Consider the following 17,672-nt stretch of genomic DNA (forward strand, 5'->3'; position numbering starts at 1 on the left):
CACCAAATGAATCAACTGTAAGGCCAAACTGGAACAGCGCTGCAATTTCTTTTGACTGTGGAAGGCCATGTTCTTGCGTTTGCGGAGACTGCATTCACGGTAAACGCTGCATATGTTTACTAAATCGTAAATTACCTTTACATTTAAATAGTGCTATACAGCTGATCTTCTGCGCTACAGTTTGAATCTAGGCCTTAGTCTCCACGGTTGTCCAAAATAAGTTGAGTTGAGTATTGCTTGTGCCATTGCTGACAGCACAGAACACTGAATTGAGCAAATTGATACATTTGTACAACAAGAAGTAAAGATTTGACATTGAGTTGCAAAATGTTTATTCTTGTGAGTGGTAACCTTACTGGCACTCTGTGTAATGACAACCAGTAATACATGTCCTTTCAGACTTTAAGAATAGTCTCTTTCTGCTGCATTCTCATAACATTGTCAAATCTGTCTCTAAACTCTGATATGACTTATCCATACACAGTGAATACACATACACTATCCTTTAGACATTTATTAGAAATATTCCAAAAAACTATCAGTATCCATCATTTGTTGTTTATTTATGTATATTAAACTTAAAATTAAACAGGCAAATGAATTAACAATTTAAACTATCTTGTCTGCAGGTATTTAAAAAAGTAAGTCATTAGATATATAGTTTTTAAAAAAGCATGTCATAAATGTTGATGAATAAACAGCATTATGTATCTCTTTGGAAAGTGCCTGTAACTGGCACCGACTTTATGTGGTCAAGATCAGGATGATTTTGGGGGCTGGGGTTGAGAGAAGCGGTGGCTGTGGTGCAAGCCGGTGTTTAGGTGTCAGATCAGTGGATATTTTTGGCCAGGATGACGACGTAGACAATGTACAGGATGATGACGGTGATGCCGATACCCAGGGCGGAGTGGTTCAGTATCCGTGCTAGACGAGAACTCCTCTCAGCAACCTGCTGGTGACCCTGGTTGTTGGCGTCTCGAGTCTGAGAGCAGAGGGAGGACGAAGGAAGGAAGAAAGGGAAGGAGGGAGGGAGGGAAAGTTGTAATTGTTGTAATCATCATTCAGAAAAGAGAGAATGAGAGAGAGACTTCAACGGAGAGAGTTCAAGATGATTTAGTGCCATGCTCTTATTTGATTTGAGTTATTTCAGGAGAAGCCGTATTCATTCACAAACACTATGCTTAGCCAACATGCCAACTAAGTCAGAAAATAAAAACCAAAGAGGGACATTTTTCTATCTCACTGTAGAGCATCTATAATAGATCATATTAACACCATACTAGTGATGATATAACAACTTGAACGCTAAGTTCCTGTGGCCACACCCCAAGCAGCACTAAGTTGAAACAGCTGTGGATGAAGCACCAACTGTACCTGTGTGCCAAATTCACTCTTGTAGCTCTCTCCCCTAGCTACAGTTTTAGGAATGGTGCTATATTGTGAGACACATTTTGACACATTGTGAAACACATATTATGAGACACATTTTGTTATGTTTCCTCTTGGGGGAAGAACAAGGTTTGACAGGCAATGCTAATCTTTCAGTCAACTAACTGAAGTCTCAGTGTCTTTGACTCATCACTCCTTGCCATGGACTTTACACTATAGACATCTCGGAGTAGCTGACTACCAGTCAGTATGAGTCACACACTAAGCAACAGTAAAGCTCTCAGCAAATTTTGAACAGTATGTGTGTGTCACATGCGGTCTTGGATTACTCTCTGGCTCCAAATTAGGAAGAGTCTTGTGACAAACAGGAAGTGCCTGTAAAACACAAACAACAGGCACCAAAATACCCACTCTTTAGTCCATGTTTAAAAAATAACAACATGCCCTCACACCCCCCTATAAGATCGCTCCCACTCAACAGTGACTTACTCAAGTCTCAATTGAATCAACCTCCCCCTAGTCACATGATGTTGTTAACATAGCCTCCATCTGTTTCTGTCTGGTGAAATATGTGAGTTGGCTTCCACAGCAGGGCGAGGGTTGACTTAAGGTTTAGGCAGAGAGGGTCTGTGTTGATTTAGGGTAGTGTGGCGTGAGAAGGCCTGCCTGCTATTGTAAACCCTCCTCCTGATTACTGACAGCTGGTTCATAATTGTTTCTACACGGCTAGCTAGAGGAGAAGGGCTCCTTGGATCTCTTAACAGTAGACAGTTGTTGTGTTTCTGAGGGTCTGTGTACTTGCATGTCTTGAATAATTATCTGGGCACTCCACCAAATGCTTTTCTTCCATTTCCTTGAGGTTCACAATATTTCCTCCATCCCATCTGTCTGTCTGTATGCTCTGTTTGTCGTGATATTGCAAAACTTGAAATACATATAGCCTATCCATTTACTAGGCTACTATGTCCAATTACATGAGAGATGTACGTGGTCATTTGTTGTATGGAATATGAAGGGCAGGATGTGAGATGCTTGATATGTGAGAAAATCCCAAGATCGAACAGAATCAGATCATTAATAGTCTCTCTTTCTAATCTCTGCGACATGAAGGGCCTTCTCAGTGACAGTACAGAAATACTGGTGAATGGGCCATTCATTGAGCGACCCAGTGAGCAATTATATTTTTTGGGGTCATTTAGCAGACACTCTAGAGCGATTCGTACTGGTTCCCTGTGGGAATCAAACCCAGAACCCTGGCATTGCAAGTGCCATGCTCTACCAACTTAGCCACACGGGACCACTATTGATTTACACTGTCAACAGATTTCTGCTCTTCTCTGTGACTGAAGAGAAGGTTGTCAAAGTGTAGTCAACTTTGTTCTAAAGGCAGAAAGAATCTGATTGGTTTAGGGAAGAACAAATCCGATTGGTTTCTAAAAGGTCAATGGGCGGAGTTTAACAGGTGCATATCTTGAAAACATGGAGGTTTGAACTGAGCATCTTGTAAATAAAAGTTTGAGTTAAAAGTTGTAACGTTTTGAAATATTTGTGATACAGTAGTCAGACAAATGTGACAACATCTCTTAGATACAACTAGTCTCCTGACTTGAAGCAAAGAGTAAAATGTAGCAAACTAGCAGCAACATGCTAAGCTAATCAGAGCAAGCTAGCTAGATAAGCATTTAGCAACCTCTTAGCTACTTATGTTGAATTAATAGACATACAACTAAGTCAGCTAACATTTGTTTTGTTGAAATGTTAAGTTGAAATGCAAATTTTTTTGACAGTTATGGACAGTTAAAATGCTAAGCTAAACAGAGCTTGTTGAATAGAGCTAATCTGGTTTCCTGGATGGTACTGTTGACTAACCCCATTCCGTACAAATTTGCGCAACAGCGGCATTCAAACGAGGCTGCAATGAAAACTAATGGGACTATAGTGACTGTGTTGGCATCAAAATCTGGGGTGTGAACTATGTTTCTATTAAAGTGTTGATTGACCTGGTAATGGCCAGGTATTGGAGTAAAGTTGAAAAAAACTGACCTCTCCGACGCTGTACGTTAAATTGTGACGTGTCATGACATAATGTACAGCACGCATAAAGCAACTCATTCTGTGTCTTACAGCTTCTCTCCAGTTTAAAAATAAGAAAGGGACAGGGACAGGTTAACGGGAATACCAAGTCAATTGTACAACGAAATGCATGCATTTTTTGCGTCATCACTGCAAGTCATCATGCCTCTTAAAAGCCGCAACAGCCGCTGTTAAGTTCTGAGGATAACTTTAGCGCCGCCCTAAAAACCAGATTCAAATTCAACACAAACCTTCAAATAGGTACAGTTTAAGTCAGAAGTTTACATACACCTTAGCCAAATACATTTAAACTCAGTTTGTCACAATTCCTGACATTTAGTCCTAGTAAAAATGCCCTGTCTTAGGTCATTTAGGATCACCACTTTATTTTAAGAATGTGAAATGTCAGAATAATAGTGGAGAGAATGATTTATTTCAGCTTTTATTTCTTTCATCAAATTCCCAGTGGGTAAGAAGTTTACATACACTCAATTAGTATTTGGCAGCATTGCCTTTAAATGATTTAACTTGGGTCAAACGTTTTGGGTAGCCTTCCACAAGCTTCCCACAATAAGTTGGGTGAATTTTGGCCCATTCCTCCTGACAGAGTTGGTGTAACTGAGTCAGGTTTGTAGGCCTCCTTGCTCACACACACACTTTTTCAGTTCTGCCCACAAAGTTTCTATAGGACTGAGGTCAGGGCTTTGTGATGGACACTCCAATACCTTGACTTTGTTGTGCTTAAGCCACGTTGCCACAACTTTGGAAGTATGCTTGGGGTCATTGTCCATTTGGAAGATCCATTTGCGACCAAGCTTTACCTTCCTGACTGATGTCTTGAGATGTTGCTTCAATATATAAATACATTTGATTTGATATATCCACAGAATTTTCCTTCCTCATGATGCCATCTATTTTGTGAAGTGCACCAGTCCCTCCTGCAGCAAAGCACCCCCACAACATGATGCTGCCACCCCCGTGCTTCACGGTTGGGATGATGTTCTTCGGCTTGCAAGCCTCCCCCTTTTTCCTCCAAACATAACGATGGTCATTATGGCCAAACAGTTCTATTTTTGTTTCATCAGACCAGAGGACATTTCTCCAAAAAGTACCATCTTTGTCTTCATGTGCAGTTGCAAACCATACTCTGGCTTTTTTTGGCGGTTTTGGGAAAGTGGATTCTTCTTTGCTGAGCGGCCTTTCAGGTTGTGTCGATATAAGACTGGTTCTACTGTGGATATAGATACTTTTGTACCTATTTCCTCCAGCATCTTCACAAGGTCCTTTGCAGTTGTTCTGGGATTGATTTGCACTTTTCGCACCAAAGTACGTTCATCTCTAGGAGACAGAACGCGTCTCCTTCCTGAGCGGTATGACGGCTGCGCGGTCCCATGGTGTTTATACTTGCGTACTATTTTTTGTACAGATGAACGTGCTACCTTCAGGCGTTTGGATATTGCTCCCAATCATGAACTATACTTGTGGAGGTCTACAATTTTTTTCTGAGGTCTTGGCTGATTTCTTTTGATGTTCCCATGATATCGAGCAAAGAGTCACTGAGTTTGAAGGTCGGCCTTGAAATAAATCCACAGGTACACCTCCAATTGTCTCATATGACGTCAATTAGCATATCAGAAGCTTCTAAAGCCATGACATAATTTTCTGGAATTTTCCAAGCTGTTTAAAGGCACAGTCAACTTAGTGTATGTAAACTTCTGACCCACTGGAATTGTGATACAGTGAATTATAAGTGAAATAATCTGTATGTAAACAATTGTTGGAAAAATTACTTGTTTCATGCACCAAGTAGATGTCCTAACCGACTTGCCAAAACTATAGTTTGTTAACAAGAAATTTGTGGAGTGGTTGAAAAACGAGTTTTAATGATTCCAACGTAAGTGTATGTAAACTTCCGACTTCAACTGTTTTAATGATTCCAACGTAAGTGTATGTAAACTTCCGACTTCAACTGTACTGTATGTAATGACACATTATATAAATTCTTTATAGTGTTTCATTTACATTTTAGAGGTGATAAGTTGGACAGATCGGGTGAAGAAATTTGTTTCCGCACACAGCTTATCTCCCCCTTTTCCTATCTCGCAGTAGGTTTCGCTTCCCCACCCGTCATTTTTAAAAAGACCCGACAGAGCTCATTGCCTTCTTCAATCATGCAGAGACGGGCAACATGAATGTCTCGTCATTGATTTTGCCGGAAACGGGAGAAATTGTGCTTAGAATGGTATTCATATTACAGTTGACCTGGAAGTATTATGTTTTTGGGGTGCTAAAATAAGGTAAATTGTACATTACAGTGCGATGTACAGAAGTGCGTTAGATTAGTAACTACATCCTTTCTTATTCCACTAAGATATAATCAATGAAGCAATATTTACAAGAGTAGACCAAAAACAAACTCTACCATATTCTACCTAATATACAGTACGTACATGAGGGTAGAGTAGGGTACTGTCAGTAATGGGGATAAGAGGGATGAGTGTGTATAAGCAATATGTGGATAGATAAAGGGGCTATCAAAGGGTTAACTGAAACAATGCTGTTGCTATTTTCATTGACAGCTATGTCTCTACACTTCACCTAAAATTTGACAGAAAAATTTGAGGTGTGGACTGTATTAATTGTGTAATTACTGGGAGTTGAGGTGTTTGGTGCATCTGGGCTCTCCATTAAATGATTATCCCTTAAATGACCTAATTTTCAGCCACTTTCCCTTTTCACTGCATTACCTTTACATTTCAGTCATTTAGCAGACGCTCTTATCCAGAGTGACTTACAGTAGTGAATGCATACATTTCATACATTTTTTGTCTGTACTGGTTCCCCATCGGAAACGAACCCACACCCCTGGCGTTGCAAACACCTTGCTCTACCAATTGAGCCACATGCATGTTGCTTATAGGTTCAGCTTAACACATGCCGGATTCATGCCACTAACGGTCCTGCTTACAAAGGAGCTGTGTTCGACAATGTTTCATAGATTCATAGATTTGTTAGTTGTTGGGTCCTTGATTGTTTATGTTTTTCTAGTCTAAGGCATGGCCACTATAACTTATTTTCAGCATCTCTGTTTACTCAAAGTGCACCCTGTGACATTAAACACAAAAAAACAGAGCCTAAAAGATAATAGATAATAAATAATATGTCATAAATGGATGTCTGAGATAAAGAAAACAGCCAAATATTGAAGTACTATTCTCAACATATCGTGACAGTCAAAATCAAAATAACGTTCACAATGAGCAAATACCAACAGCGTAAGCAACATCCTATTTGGACCAGTGGTAATGACCCTATTCATTCCCAACAACCCATGGGGCCCAGACAGGGGCCGCTTCATAAAAGGAGGCTGGGGTATCCTAGCAACTGGTGTTAATAGAGTTAGTGTGTGTAATCATTTTCTGTTATTGCCAGAGTACAGTGTAATTAATATTCAAATAATAACTGTGTAAGCACCGTTTTCTTCAGAATGTTAAGAAGACAGGAAAATAGGTGTAATGGATTACTAAATGAACTTGAAACTTGACAAGGGAAACAATAGACAAGCCACTCCTTTTGAAGACAATTTCCAGGAAATTGTGTGCAATCTCCAAAAAGGCTATGTTCATCGTCCTGTCCGTATTTCATGGCAAATCACTCTAAAACATTTCAAAACATACTGACTGGAAAACACACAGCCTGCGACACACAGACACAAATCTATAAACACTTCCAGCCACAGACACGCAACCACACACACACACATATATACACACACACACACACACACACACACACACACACACACACACACACACACACACACACACACACACACACACACACACACGAGCACAATAGCTTCTTTCTGCTCTCTGATTATGCCCTCTTGTCTGCCATGTTAGAAAGGCCCCACAGTGTGAATGTTGAATTGCCAAGAGGCAGAGATTCCTGTTGCCCTCTCCTCCCCCGGCCTTTACCCCTATTGACCCTCCCACAGGCCTTTTCCTTTCCTCCTACCCCTCCCAGACAACCTGGCGCAAATCCCAAACACAACAGATCCCAAACACAATGCGACTCCCCCTCTCGTGTGTTAGGCCAGGAAAAACATGCTGAAATGTGGAAAGTCCTATAAATCACAACATAACAATATCCTGTATAGATCTCGAACTAACCTAAAACAATCCAAACTCAATAAAATACGGAATACAACTAACTTACAGTGCATTCGGCAAATATTCAGACCCCTTCACTTTTTCCACATTTAGTTACAGTACAGCCTTATTCTAAAATGGATTAAATAAGGAGATGACTGTGGACTACAGGAAAAGGAGGACAGAGCACGCCCCCATTCTCATCGACGGGCTGTAGTGGAGCAGGTTGAGAGCTTAAGTGCCTTGGTTTCCACATCAACAATAAACTAACATGGTCCAAGCACACCAAGACGTGAAGGGGACACAACAAAACCTATTCCCCCTCAGGAGACTGAAAAGATTTGGCATGGGTCCTGAGATCCTCAAAGGTTCTACAGCTGCACCATCGAGAGCATCCTGACTGGTTGCATCACCGGCTGGTAAGGCAACTGCTCGGCCTCCGACCGCAAAGCACTACAGAGGGTAGCGCATATGGCCCAGTACATCACTGGGGCCAAGCTTCCTGCCATCCAGGACCTCTATACCAGGTGGTGTCAGAGGAAGGCCCTAAAAAGTGTCAAAGACTCCAGCCACACCAGTCATAGACTGTTCTCTCTGCTACCGCATGGCAAGCGGTACCGGAGCGCCAAGTCTAGGTCCAAGAGGCATCTAAACAGCTTCGACCCCCAAGCCATAAGAATCCTGAACATCTAATCAAATGGCTATCCAGACTATTTGCACTGCCCCCCCCCCCCCCCCCCCCCCCGTACGCTGCTGCAAATCTCTTTTAATATCTATGCATAGTCACTTCCCACAGTTGACAGTGCATGTCAGAGCAAAAACCAAGCCACGAGGTCAAATTAATTGTATGTAGAGTTCTAAGACAAGATTGTGTCATGGCACAGATCTGGGGAAGGGTACCAAAACATTACTGCAGCACTGAGGGCCCTGAGAACACAGTGGCCTCCATCATTCTTAAATGGAAGAAGTTTGGAACCACCAAGACTCTTCCTCGAACTGGCTGCCCGGCCAAACTGAACAATCGGGGGAGAAGGGCCTTGGTCAGGGAGGTGACCAAGAACCCGATGGTCACTCTGACAGAGCTCTAGAGTTCCTCTGTGGAGATGGGAGAACCTTCCAGAAGGACAACCATCTCTGCAGCACTCCACCAATCAGGCCTTTATGGTAGAGTGGCCAGTAAAAGGCACATGACAGCCTGCTTGGAGTTTGCCAAAAGGCACCTAAAGGACTCTGACCATAAGAAACAAGATTCTCTGGTTTGATGAAACCAAGATTGAACTCTTTGGCCTGAATGCCAAGCGTCACATCTTGAGGAAAGCTATCACAATCCCTACGCTGAAGCATGGTGTCGGTAGCATCATGCTGTGGGGTGTTTTTTTCAGTGGCAGGGACTGGGAGACTAGTCAGGATCGAAGGAAAGATGAATGGAGCAAAGTACAGAGAGATCCTTGATGAAAACCTGCTCCAGAGGGCTCAAGACCTCAGACTGGGGTGAAGGTTCACCTTCCAACAGGACAACGACCGTGAGCACACAGCCAAGACAATGCAGGAGTAGCTTTGGAACAAGTCTCTGAATGTCCTTGAGTGGCCCAGCCAGAGCCCTGACTTGAACCCGATCGAACATCTCTGGAGAGACCTGAAAATAGCTGTGCAGCAACGCTCCCCATCCAACCTGACAGAGCTTGAGAGGATCTGCAGAGAAGAATGGGAGAAACTCCCCAAATGCAGTTGTGCCAAGCTTGTAGCGTCATACCCAAGAAGACTCGAGGCTGTAAGCGCTGCCAACAGTGTTTCAACAAAGGTTCTGAATACTTATATAAATGTGATATTTCAGTTTTTTATTTGTAATACATTTGCAAAAAAATCTAAAAAACTGTTTTTCCTTTGTCATTGTGGGTTATTGTGTGTAGATTGATGGGGAGTTTTTTTAATCAATTTTAGAATGACGCTATAATGTAACAAAATGTGGAAAAAGTTAAGGGGTCTGAATACTTTCCAAATGCACCATTTCTTTCTACATTTATTTTTGAGGAAGAAACAATGTACTGTAACACATTTTTTAAAACATACATTTTCCTAGATAGATAACTCCTTTGTATCTCTCCCTGTCTGGGAATAGTTTTAAGATTTTATTTTAACCTTTATTTAACTAGGTAAGTCAACTAAGAACAAATTCTTATTTTCAATGATGGCCTAGGAACAGTGGGTTAACTGCCTTGCTCAGGGGCAGAACAATAGACTTTTACTTTGTCAGCTCAGGGAATCGATCTTGCAACCTTTCAGTTACTAGTCCAATGCTCTAACCACTAGGCTACCTGCCACCCCAAGATTAGCTGGTGGTGTACTCTATGTGAGTGGGCATTAAGTTTATGTGCCAGTCAGACAGTGCTGCTGAGTGGGAGACACAGAAGAGAAAACTGTGTTCGCAGTCTGGCTTGTCACCTCTGTACGCAGTGCCAAGCCAGACATTGGCAACTAGCAGCTTGCCGCAACTGAGGCAGGGTGGGAAGGGCTCGGTGTGGGATAGTCATGCCCAAGCTTCCTGGCAGAGCGTCAAGTAGCCTCTTAGCGAGATAATACACCACTCACCCATTACCGTATGTCTCCTCCAGGCCTGAACTGGGTGCAGTCACGCCTTCTCCTGGTCTCCCTCTCCCATTGTCAAGCACACCTGGACTTCATCAGTACCTTGATTACTTCCCCTTTATTTAGCCCTCTGTAGCCTCTGTCATCAGGCAGTATTGGTTTGTTTTCATTCACGGTCTGTACGCTTCTCATGTTTTGTCGATCTGCATTCTTCATTATTAAACTCACCTTCTGCACCTGATTCCTGACTCCCGGCACATACATGACTAGTGCTCAACTGTTTACAGTTGAGCTATAGGGAGGCCATTATCCCATTATATTTATCATGATTTCTATTCTAGTTAGTTTAACACAGGTTTCCTTCAGTGTTGTGTTGATAAAAGATGCCCAAATTACAGTCCATGGTACACAATACTTACAGTTCATGACAGTAAACATCTAAGTTATACTTTTGACGCATCTGTCCATAGAACATTCTTCCAAGAGTCTTGATGATCATCCAGGTGCTTCCAGATGCTTCCAGATGCTTTTTGGCAAACTTGAGAGTCACATTTTTGGATGAGATGGGTTCCCATGATCTCTGGCGAAAACCAAACTATGCATTCCACAGTAAGAACCTCATACCAACGGTCAAGCATGGTGGTGGTAGTGTGACGGTTTGGGGATGCTTTGTTGCTTCAGGACCTGGACGACTTTCCTTAGTAGAAAGAACCATGAATTCTGCTCTGTATCAGAGAATTCTACAGGAGAATGTCAGGCCATCCGTCTGTGAGCTGAAGCTGAAGTGCAGCTGGGTCATGCAGCAAGACAATGATCCAAAACACACAATCAAGTCTACATGAAAATGGTTAAAAAGCTGCAAAACGTAAGTTTTGGTATGGCCTAGTCAAAGTCCAAACCAAATCCCAATTGAGATGCTGTGGCAGGACTTGAAACGAGCAGTTCATGCTTGAAAACCCACAAATATCACTGAGTTAAAGTAGTTCTGCGAGCAAGAAAAATTCCTCCACAGAGATGTGAGGGACTGATCAACAACTACAAGAAGCATCTGGTTGCAGTCATATTTTTCATGGCACTATAGAATTTTCAGTATGGAAAAGGAAAGCTGGTAAAATAAAAGTGAAAAACTCTCCAGAAAAGTACAAATGACCATAACAGATTACCGAATAGCATGTCCAGGTAAACTGCTCCTATTTGTAAGGAATGAGGGATTCCATAACGGATTAAAGACCCACTTGAAATGTTTGTTTGTTCCCTACATGTAACCACAAAGAAATTAACCAGATACATTTCAGGTCGTTTGCTCACGATTATGCTGCATGGGACAAAAACATTAAAATGACCCATATATATATATATATATATATATGTGTGTGTGTGTGTGTGTGTGTGTGTTAACTAGCTAAGTGAACATGTCATACAACCTGCATTGTTGTCTGTCTCCCTAACTCTACTCAACTCTGTTTATGTTAGCCCGGGGTTACCTCATCAAAAAGAGTGATAGTGTTACTGTAAAGTGTGAAGAAGATGCTAAATTATGGCCTTAATGTCCTCGTGGCAAGCTAACATTCTCACAGGTGATGTCAAGTTCTGTTTTAGGGCATGCTCACCACTTACTCCATTCCAGCCATTATTGTGAGCCATCCTCACTTCAGCAGCCTCCGGTGAATTGCCCACTAGATAATGGATAGTCTGTATGATCAGTCATTTCAATGTAAGCTTTCTGGGTTAAAGACCTGAAAACAGCACACCTCCAATAAATCTGTATCCATGCTGTAAAAAGCATAAACAGGACACCTGCAGTGGTGTTTATGCTTGGAGAACACTCCATCTCCGTGTCTGACTCAGTCTACTATATTAGTACGGGATGGTTAAGCTAACTTAGGCTAATGTGGGTGGCAGGTAGCCTAGTGGTTAGAGTATTGGACTAGTAACCGAAAGGTTGCAAGATTGAATCCCTGATCTGACAGGGTAAAAATCTGTCATTCTGCCCCTGAACAAGGCAGTTACTGTTCCTAGGCTGTCATTGGAAATAAGAATGTGTTCTTAACTGACATGCCTAGTTAAATAAAGAAAAAAGACTGTGATTAGCATGAGGTTGTAAGTAACAAGAACATTTCCTAGACATATCTGATATAGGCAGAAAGCTTAAATTCTTGTTAATTGAACTGCACTGTCCAATTTACAGTATCTATTACAGTGAAAGAATACCATGCTATTGTTTGAGGAGAGTGCACAGTTATGAACTTGAAAATGTATTAATAAACCAATTAGGCACAGTTGGGCAGTCTTGATACAACATTTTGAACAGAAATACAATGGTTCATTGAATCAGTCTAAAATGTTCCACATACACTGCTGTCATCTAGTGTTCAAAATCTAAATTATGCCTAACCTGGAATAGTACATTATGGCCATTCTTTGCATTTCAAAGATGACGAAAAAATACATTAAAAAAATGCATGTTTTTTTCTTTGTATTATCTTTTACAAGATCTAATGTGTTATCTCCTACATTAATTTCACATTTCAACAAACTTCAAAGTGTTTCCTTTTAAATGGTACCAAGAAAATGTATATCCTTGCTTCAGGTCCTGAGCTACAGGCAGTTAGATTTGGGTATGTCATTTTAGGCGAAAATAGAAAAAAAGGATACAATCCTTAAGAGGTTTAAAGCATCAGATCAAACCTACAGTGGGGGGGAAAAGTATTTGATCCCCTGCTGATTTTGTACGTTTGCCCACTGATAAAGAAAGGATCAGTCTATAATTTTTATGGTAGGTTTATTTGAACAGTGAGAGACAGAATAACAACAAAAATATCCAGAAAAACGCATGTCAAAAATGTTATAAATTGATTTGCATTTTAATGAGGGAAATAAGTATTTGACCCCCTCTCAATCAGAAAGATTTCTGGCTCCCAGGTGTCTTTTATACAGGTAATGAGCTGAGATTAGGAGCACACTCTTAAAGGGAGTGCTCCTAACCGCAGCTTGTTACCTGTAAAAAAGACACCTGTCCACAGAAGCAATCAATCAATCAGATTCCAAACTCTCCACCATGGCCAAGACCAAAGAGCTCTCCAAGGATGTCAGGGACAAGATTGTAGACCTACACAAGGCTGGAATGGGCTACAAGACCATCGCCAAGCAGCTTGGTGAGAAGGTGACAACATTTGGTGCGATTATTCGTAAATGGAAGAAACACAAAAGAACTGTCAATCTCCCTTGGCCTGGGGCTCCATGCAAGATCTCACCTCGTGGGGTTGCAATGATCATGAGAACGGTGAGGAATCAGCCCAGAACTACACGGGAGGATCTTGTCAATGATCTCAAGGCAGCTGGGACCATAGTCACCAAGAAAACAATTGGTAACACACTACGCCGTGAAGGACTGAAATCCTGCAGCGCCCGCAAGGTCCCCCTGCTCAAGAATACATATACATGCCCGTCTGAAGTTTGCCAATAAACATCTGAATGATTCAGAGGACAACTGGGTGAAAGTGTTGTGGTCAGATGAGACCAAAATGGAGCTCTTTGGCATCAACTCAACTCGCCTTGTTTGGAGGAGGAGGAATGCTGCCTATGACCCCAAGAACACCATCTCCACCGTCAAACATGGAGGTGGAAACATTATGCTTTGGGGGTGGTTTTCTGCTAAGGGGACAGGACAACTTCACCGCATCAAAGGGACGATGGACGGGGCCATGTACCGTCAAATCTTGGGTGAGAACCTCCTTCCCTCAGCCAGGGCATTGAAAATGGGTCGTGGATGGGTATTCCAGCATGACAATGACCCAAAACACACGGCCAAGGCAACAAAGGAGTGGCTCAAGAAGAAGCACATTAAGGTCCTGGAGTGGCCTAGCCAGTCTCCAGACCTTAATCCCATAGAAAATCTGTGGAGGGAGCTGAAGGTTCGAGCTGCCAAACATCAGCCTCGAAACCTTAATGACTTGGAGAAGATCTGCAAAGAGGAGTGGGACAAAATCCCTCCTGAGATGTGTGCAAACCTGGTGGCCAACTACAAGAAACGTCTGACCTCTGTGATTGCGAAAAAAGGGTTTTGCAACCAAGTACTACGTCATGTTTTGCAGAGGGGTCAAATACTTATTTCCCTCATTAAAATGCAAATCATTTTATAACATTTTTTACATGCGTTTTTCAGGATTTTTTGGTTGTTATTCTGTCTCTCACTGTTTAAATAAACCTACCATTAAAATTATAGACTGATCATTTCTTTGTAAGTGGGCAAACGTACAAAATCAGCAGGGGATCAAATACTTTCCCCCCCCCACTGTAGGTCTGACAGATTGATTCCAGAGTATCTTCTGGAAGCTTTCATGCGATCTGTCCCCAAATAGCCTTTTCAGTTGTGTAAACCTGGAAAGAAATTGTGGAAACAACAATCTGTTGTTTGTGTTGATACCCAAAACATAAGGAGGCATGAATTTGTTTTTCCAATGACTTTAGGGTGTTGCACAGATACGAATCCACTCTGGTGGCTTCAGTTTAGGAGAAAATGGAACATAACTTTATGGCAGTGAGTCAAGGCAATTGAATGCAAGCTTCACAATGTTTATTCTTATTATTGTGAAAACATGTCTAGCCTGTCTATCTATGTGTAACGGGGTTGACCTGTTATGCTCAACCCACTCAGTTTTCTACCACGAAACACCAGAAAATGGCCAAAAGAGTAGAACCAGCTCACCTGTTTTACACTATTATTTGACTATTAGATGTTCAGTGTTTCTATTGAAAATAATATTTAAAAAGGAATAGTTTCACCATATTAAAACAAGAGTTCAGTTCACGTAACAGGGTTGACCTTTAAATCACAAACAGGTTGTTGAAATGACGTTGTGAAAGTAACAAAATAATTAATGGTGATAAGGGTGGAAAGTTGGCGTTAAGTGGGTTAAAATGCACAGAGGGACGTCTCAAAATGTGTCAAAATGCAGAATATTTGCACTTTAGCAAGTCTTTATTTATATATAAAATCAGATTTATTGAAAATTCCATGTGGCCTTTATTAAAACCAGTTAAATGTAATCGAAAATGTAATCTACATCATCCACAAAAGTAATGATTTATCATGAGAGGGCCATAAACAATAACTAGTAATCCTACATACTCAATGAAATGTTAACATCTCATCTTTCTGGTAAAAATAGTTGCTGATATGAAGTACAAATATGAAATATTTTACAGTATATAATAGCCCTTGACTTGCTCAGGAGAGGAGGAACTTTACTGAGCGATTATGTCTATGATGGATGTGGATGAAGTCAATTCACCAGCACATTGTTCAACCTCAGTTGATGTTGTTATTACATTAGTCTCATTGTGAAATAAAGATGCCTATTATAACATCTTAGAGGTCTTCAACCTCCTTTCCCTCTTTACCAGGCTTTGACCCGGCTGTTTCCACCATTACCCACATTGATCTATGAGTCATGCCCGGTCAACAATTAGCTGTCCATTCTGATATGCGTTTGTAATCCCAGTAAGTAAGTAAAGAGACTTGCTATGTGCACACTGCCCACAAAATGAGGTGGAAACTGAGCTGCACGTCCTAACCTCCTGCCAAATGTATGACCATATTAGAGACACATATTTCCCTCAGATTACACAGATCCACAAAGAATTCCAAAACAAATCCAGTGTGCAATCTGTGATATACCACAGTGTTCAATCACAGAGGCAAGATTTGTGACCTTTTGCCAAAAGAAAAGGGCAACCAGTGAAAAACAAACACCATTGTAAATACAACCTACCCCTCTTCTCAGTGTGGCTGTCCATTCGTGGGTGAGGTTTGGCAAAGGACATGTGGGAGGGTTGTTGGAGTTCTCGTTTTGTCTTTTGCGATTTGATAAGCCCAGAATACCTTTTACATTTTGAATACCACCTCCTCTTACGTCACTCACACAGTCAAGTCACCCGCATGTTTAACCACCCATATTTAACCACCCATTTTTAACCACCCATATTCCGGGAAGGGTCCCTCTCTTTCTTACACACACTCTCCCCAATTCCCACTTCGTACCCCATCTCCCCTCCCCCGATCCCCTCAAACCACTATATCCTGAGGATATTATTCAAACAGAACTCAAGACTGTGAGACACCCACAATGTAAGGCCAAAACTATCACAAACATGTCCCTCTCCCCAGCTATGCAGCCCGGTAACTGGGTTTCTTGGATAACGCTAAAAAGAGACTAGAGTGAGAAATACACTACTGACTACTCTACAAAATGAAAAAAGTTATGTTTTGTGAATTATTTGGGATACATATCTACTGGAAACACATTAGTCTACATTACATTTAAATACTCTTAAAACAGAAATAAAAGTCCCACTCACCGAGATGGAGTAGATAAGTGCAGCGATGCCAAGTGGCAGGCAGCAGCACAGCATGGTGAAAATGGAGTAGCCCAGGTAGTCTGGCAGAGGGTAAGGCAGAGCTCCATGGGTCACAAACACCGTAGGCTGGACTGTGACGGTGGACTGGGGGTACTCTCCCTGGGGGTATGGCTGTCCGTAAGGGGCCCCAGGAGCTCCTCCATACTGGGGCGGTGGTGCGTAGCCCTGGGGATTGGCGGGGTAGCCTGCTGGTACAGGGTATCCTGTGTTGGGGTACTGGGGGTGGTCCTGGTAGGGTGGAGGAGCTGGTTGTCCCATCCCAGACTTCTCATCTGGGTTCCAGCCTGGTGGTGGGGCGTTTGGCATCTTGTTGGGATCCATTTTTTGTGCTGTTGGTGATTTGTTTCCCTTTTGTCTTGCTTCTCTTTTTCTTTATTTTGTGCCTCCTCTCAATCTCTCTAAGTGTTCTTCTGTGTATCTCTGCCTAAACTGTCTGCCTGCCTACAAGCTGTGTAAAGCAAGCAATTATGTTCTCTCTCCCCCTCCCCTGTCTGTCCCTGGCAGCTCATTATGTTTAGAGGAGGCCTGTGTGGGTGAGCTGACAGGGAAGGGTTAGGGGTGGGGAAAGACTGAGTAGCTGACTGGAGTCAAATAACAAGTCCAGCAGTCAGGCAGAAATGCTGTCCATCTAATGCAGAGATACCGTAGCCTAGATAGGAGTTGGGCACAACCCCATGGTGATATTTTGAACTACACCAGTAACAGTCACATTGAATTATTGTACTTATTGATGACTTTTCAGTGCAAGATATTGAAATACTTATTTTTCTTGGTTTTGATATAAAACTGTATATTTGATACTGTAATAAGGTAAAACTATAACAAAAGTGATGCTTAAAGTATTTGTTTATGGTAAGTGTCACGTCCTGACCTGAGAGAGTCGTTTCTCTGTTTGGTTAGGTCAGGGTGTGACATGGGGTGGGCATTCTATGTGTTGTATGTCTATGTGTTTTTTTTTTTCTTTGATTGGCCGAGTATGGTTTCCAATCAGAGGCAGCTGTCATTCATTGTCTCTGATTGGGAATCATACTTAGGCAGCCTTTTTACCCTCCT

General features: G+C 41.8%; 1 protein-coding gene across 1 annotated transcript; it reads right to left on the reverse strand.

The window, feature by feature from the left end:
- Window positions 1–315: 315 nt before the first annotated feature.
- On the reverse strand, window positions 316–17,136 carry LOC106605631 (uncharacterized). Its single transcript, XM_014201489.3, has 2 exons — window positions 16,560–17,136; window positions 316–982 (listed from the first exon to the last, which is right to left on the reverse strand). Exons 1-2 carry the CDS (start codon window positions 16,938–16,940, stop codon window positions 830–832), a joined length of 534 nt encoding a protein of 177 aa, XP_014056964.1. The 5' UTR covers window positions 16,941–17,136; the 3' UTR covers window positions 316–829.
- Window positions 17,137–17,672: the final 536 nt, after the last annotated feature.

This window comes from Salmo salar, chromosome 05 (assembly GCF_965601325.2).
Source record: "Salmo salar chromosome 05, fSalSal1, whole genome shotgun sequence".
NCBI classification, from domain to species: Eukaryota; Metazoa; Chordata; class Actinopteri; order Salmoniformes; family Salmonidae; genus Salmo; species Salmo salar.

Coding starts and splice junctions, on each gene's coding strand:
- LOC106605631 (XM_014201489.3), bottom strand. CDS start 16,940: ATGGATCCCAACAAGATGCCAAACGCCCCACCACCAGGCTGGAACCCA. Junction 983..16,559: donor CACTTATCTACTCCATCTCG/GTGAGTGGGACT, acceptor CTCTGCTCTCAG/ACTCGAGACGCCAACAACCA.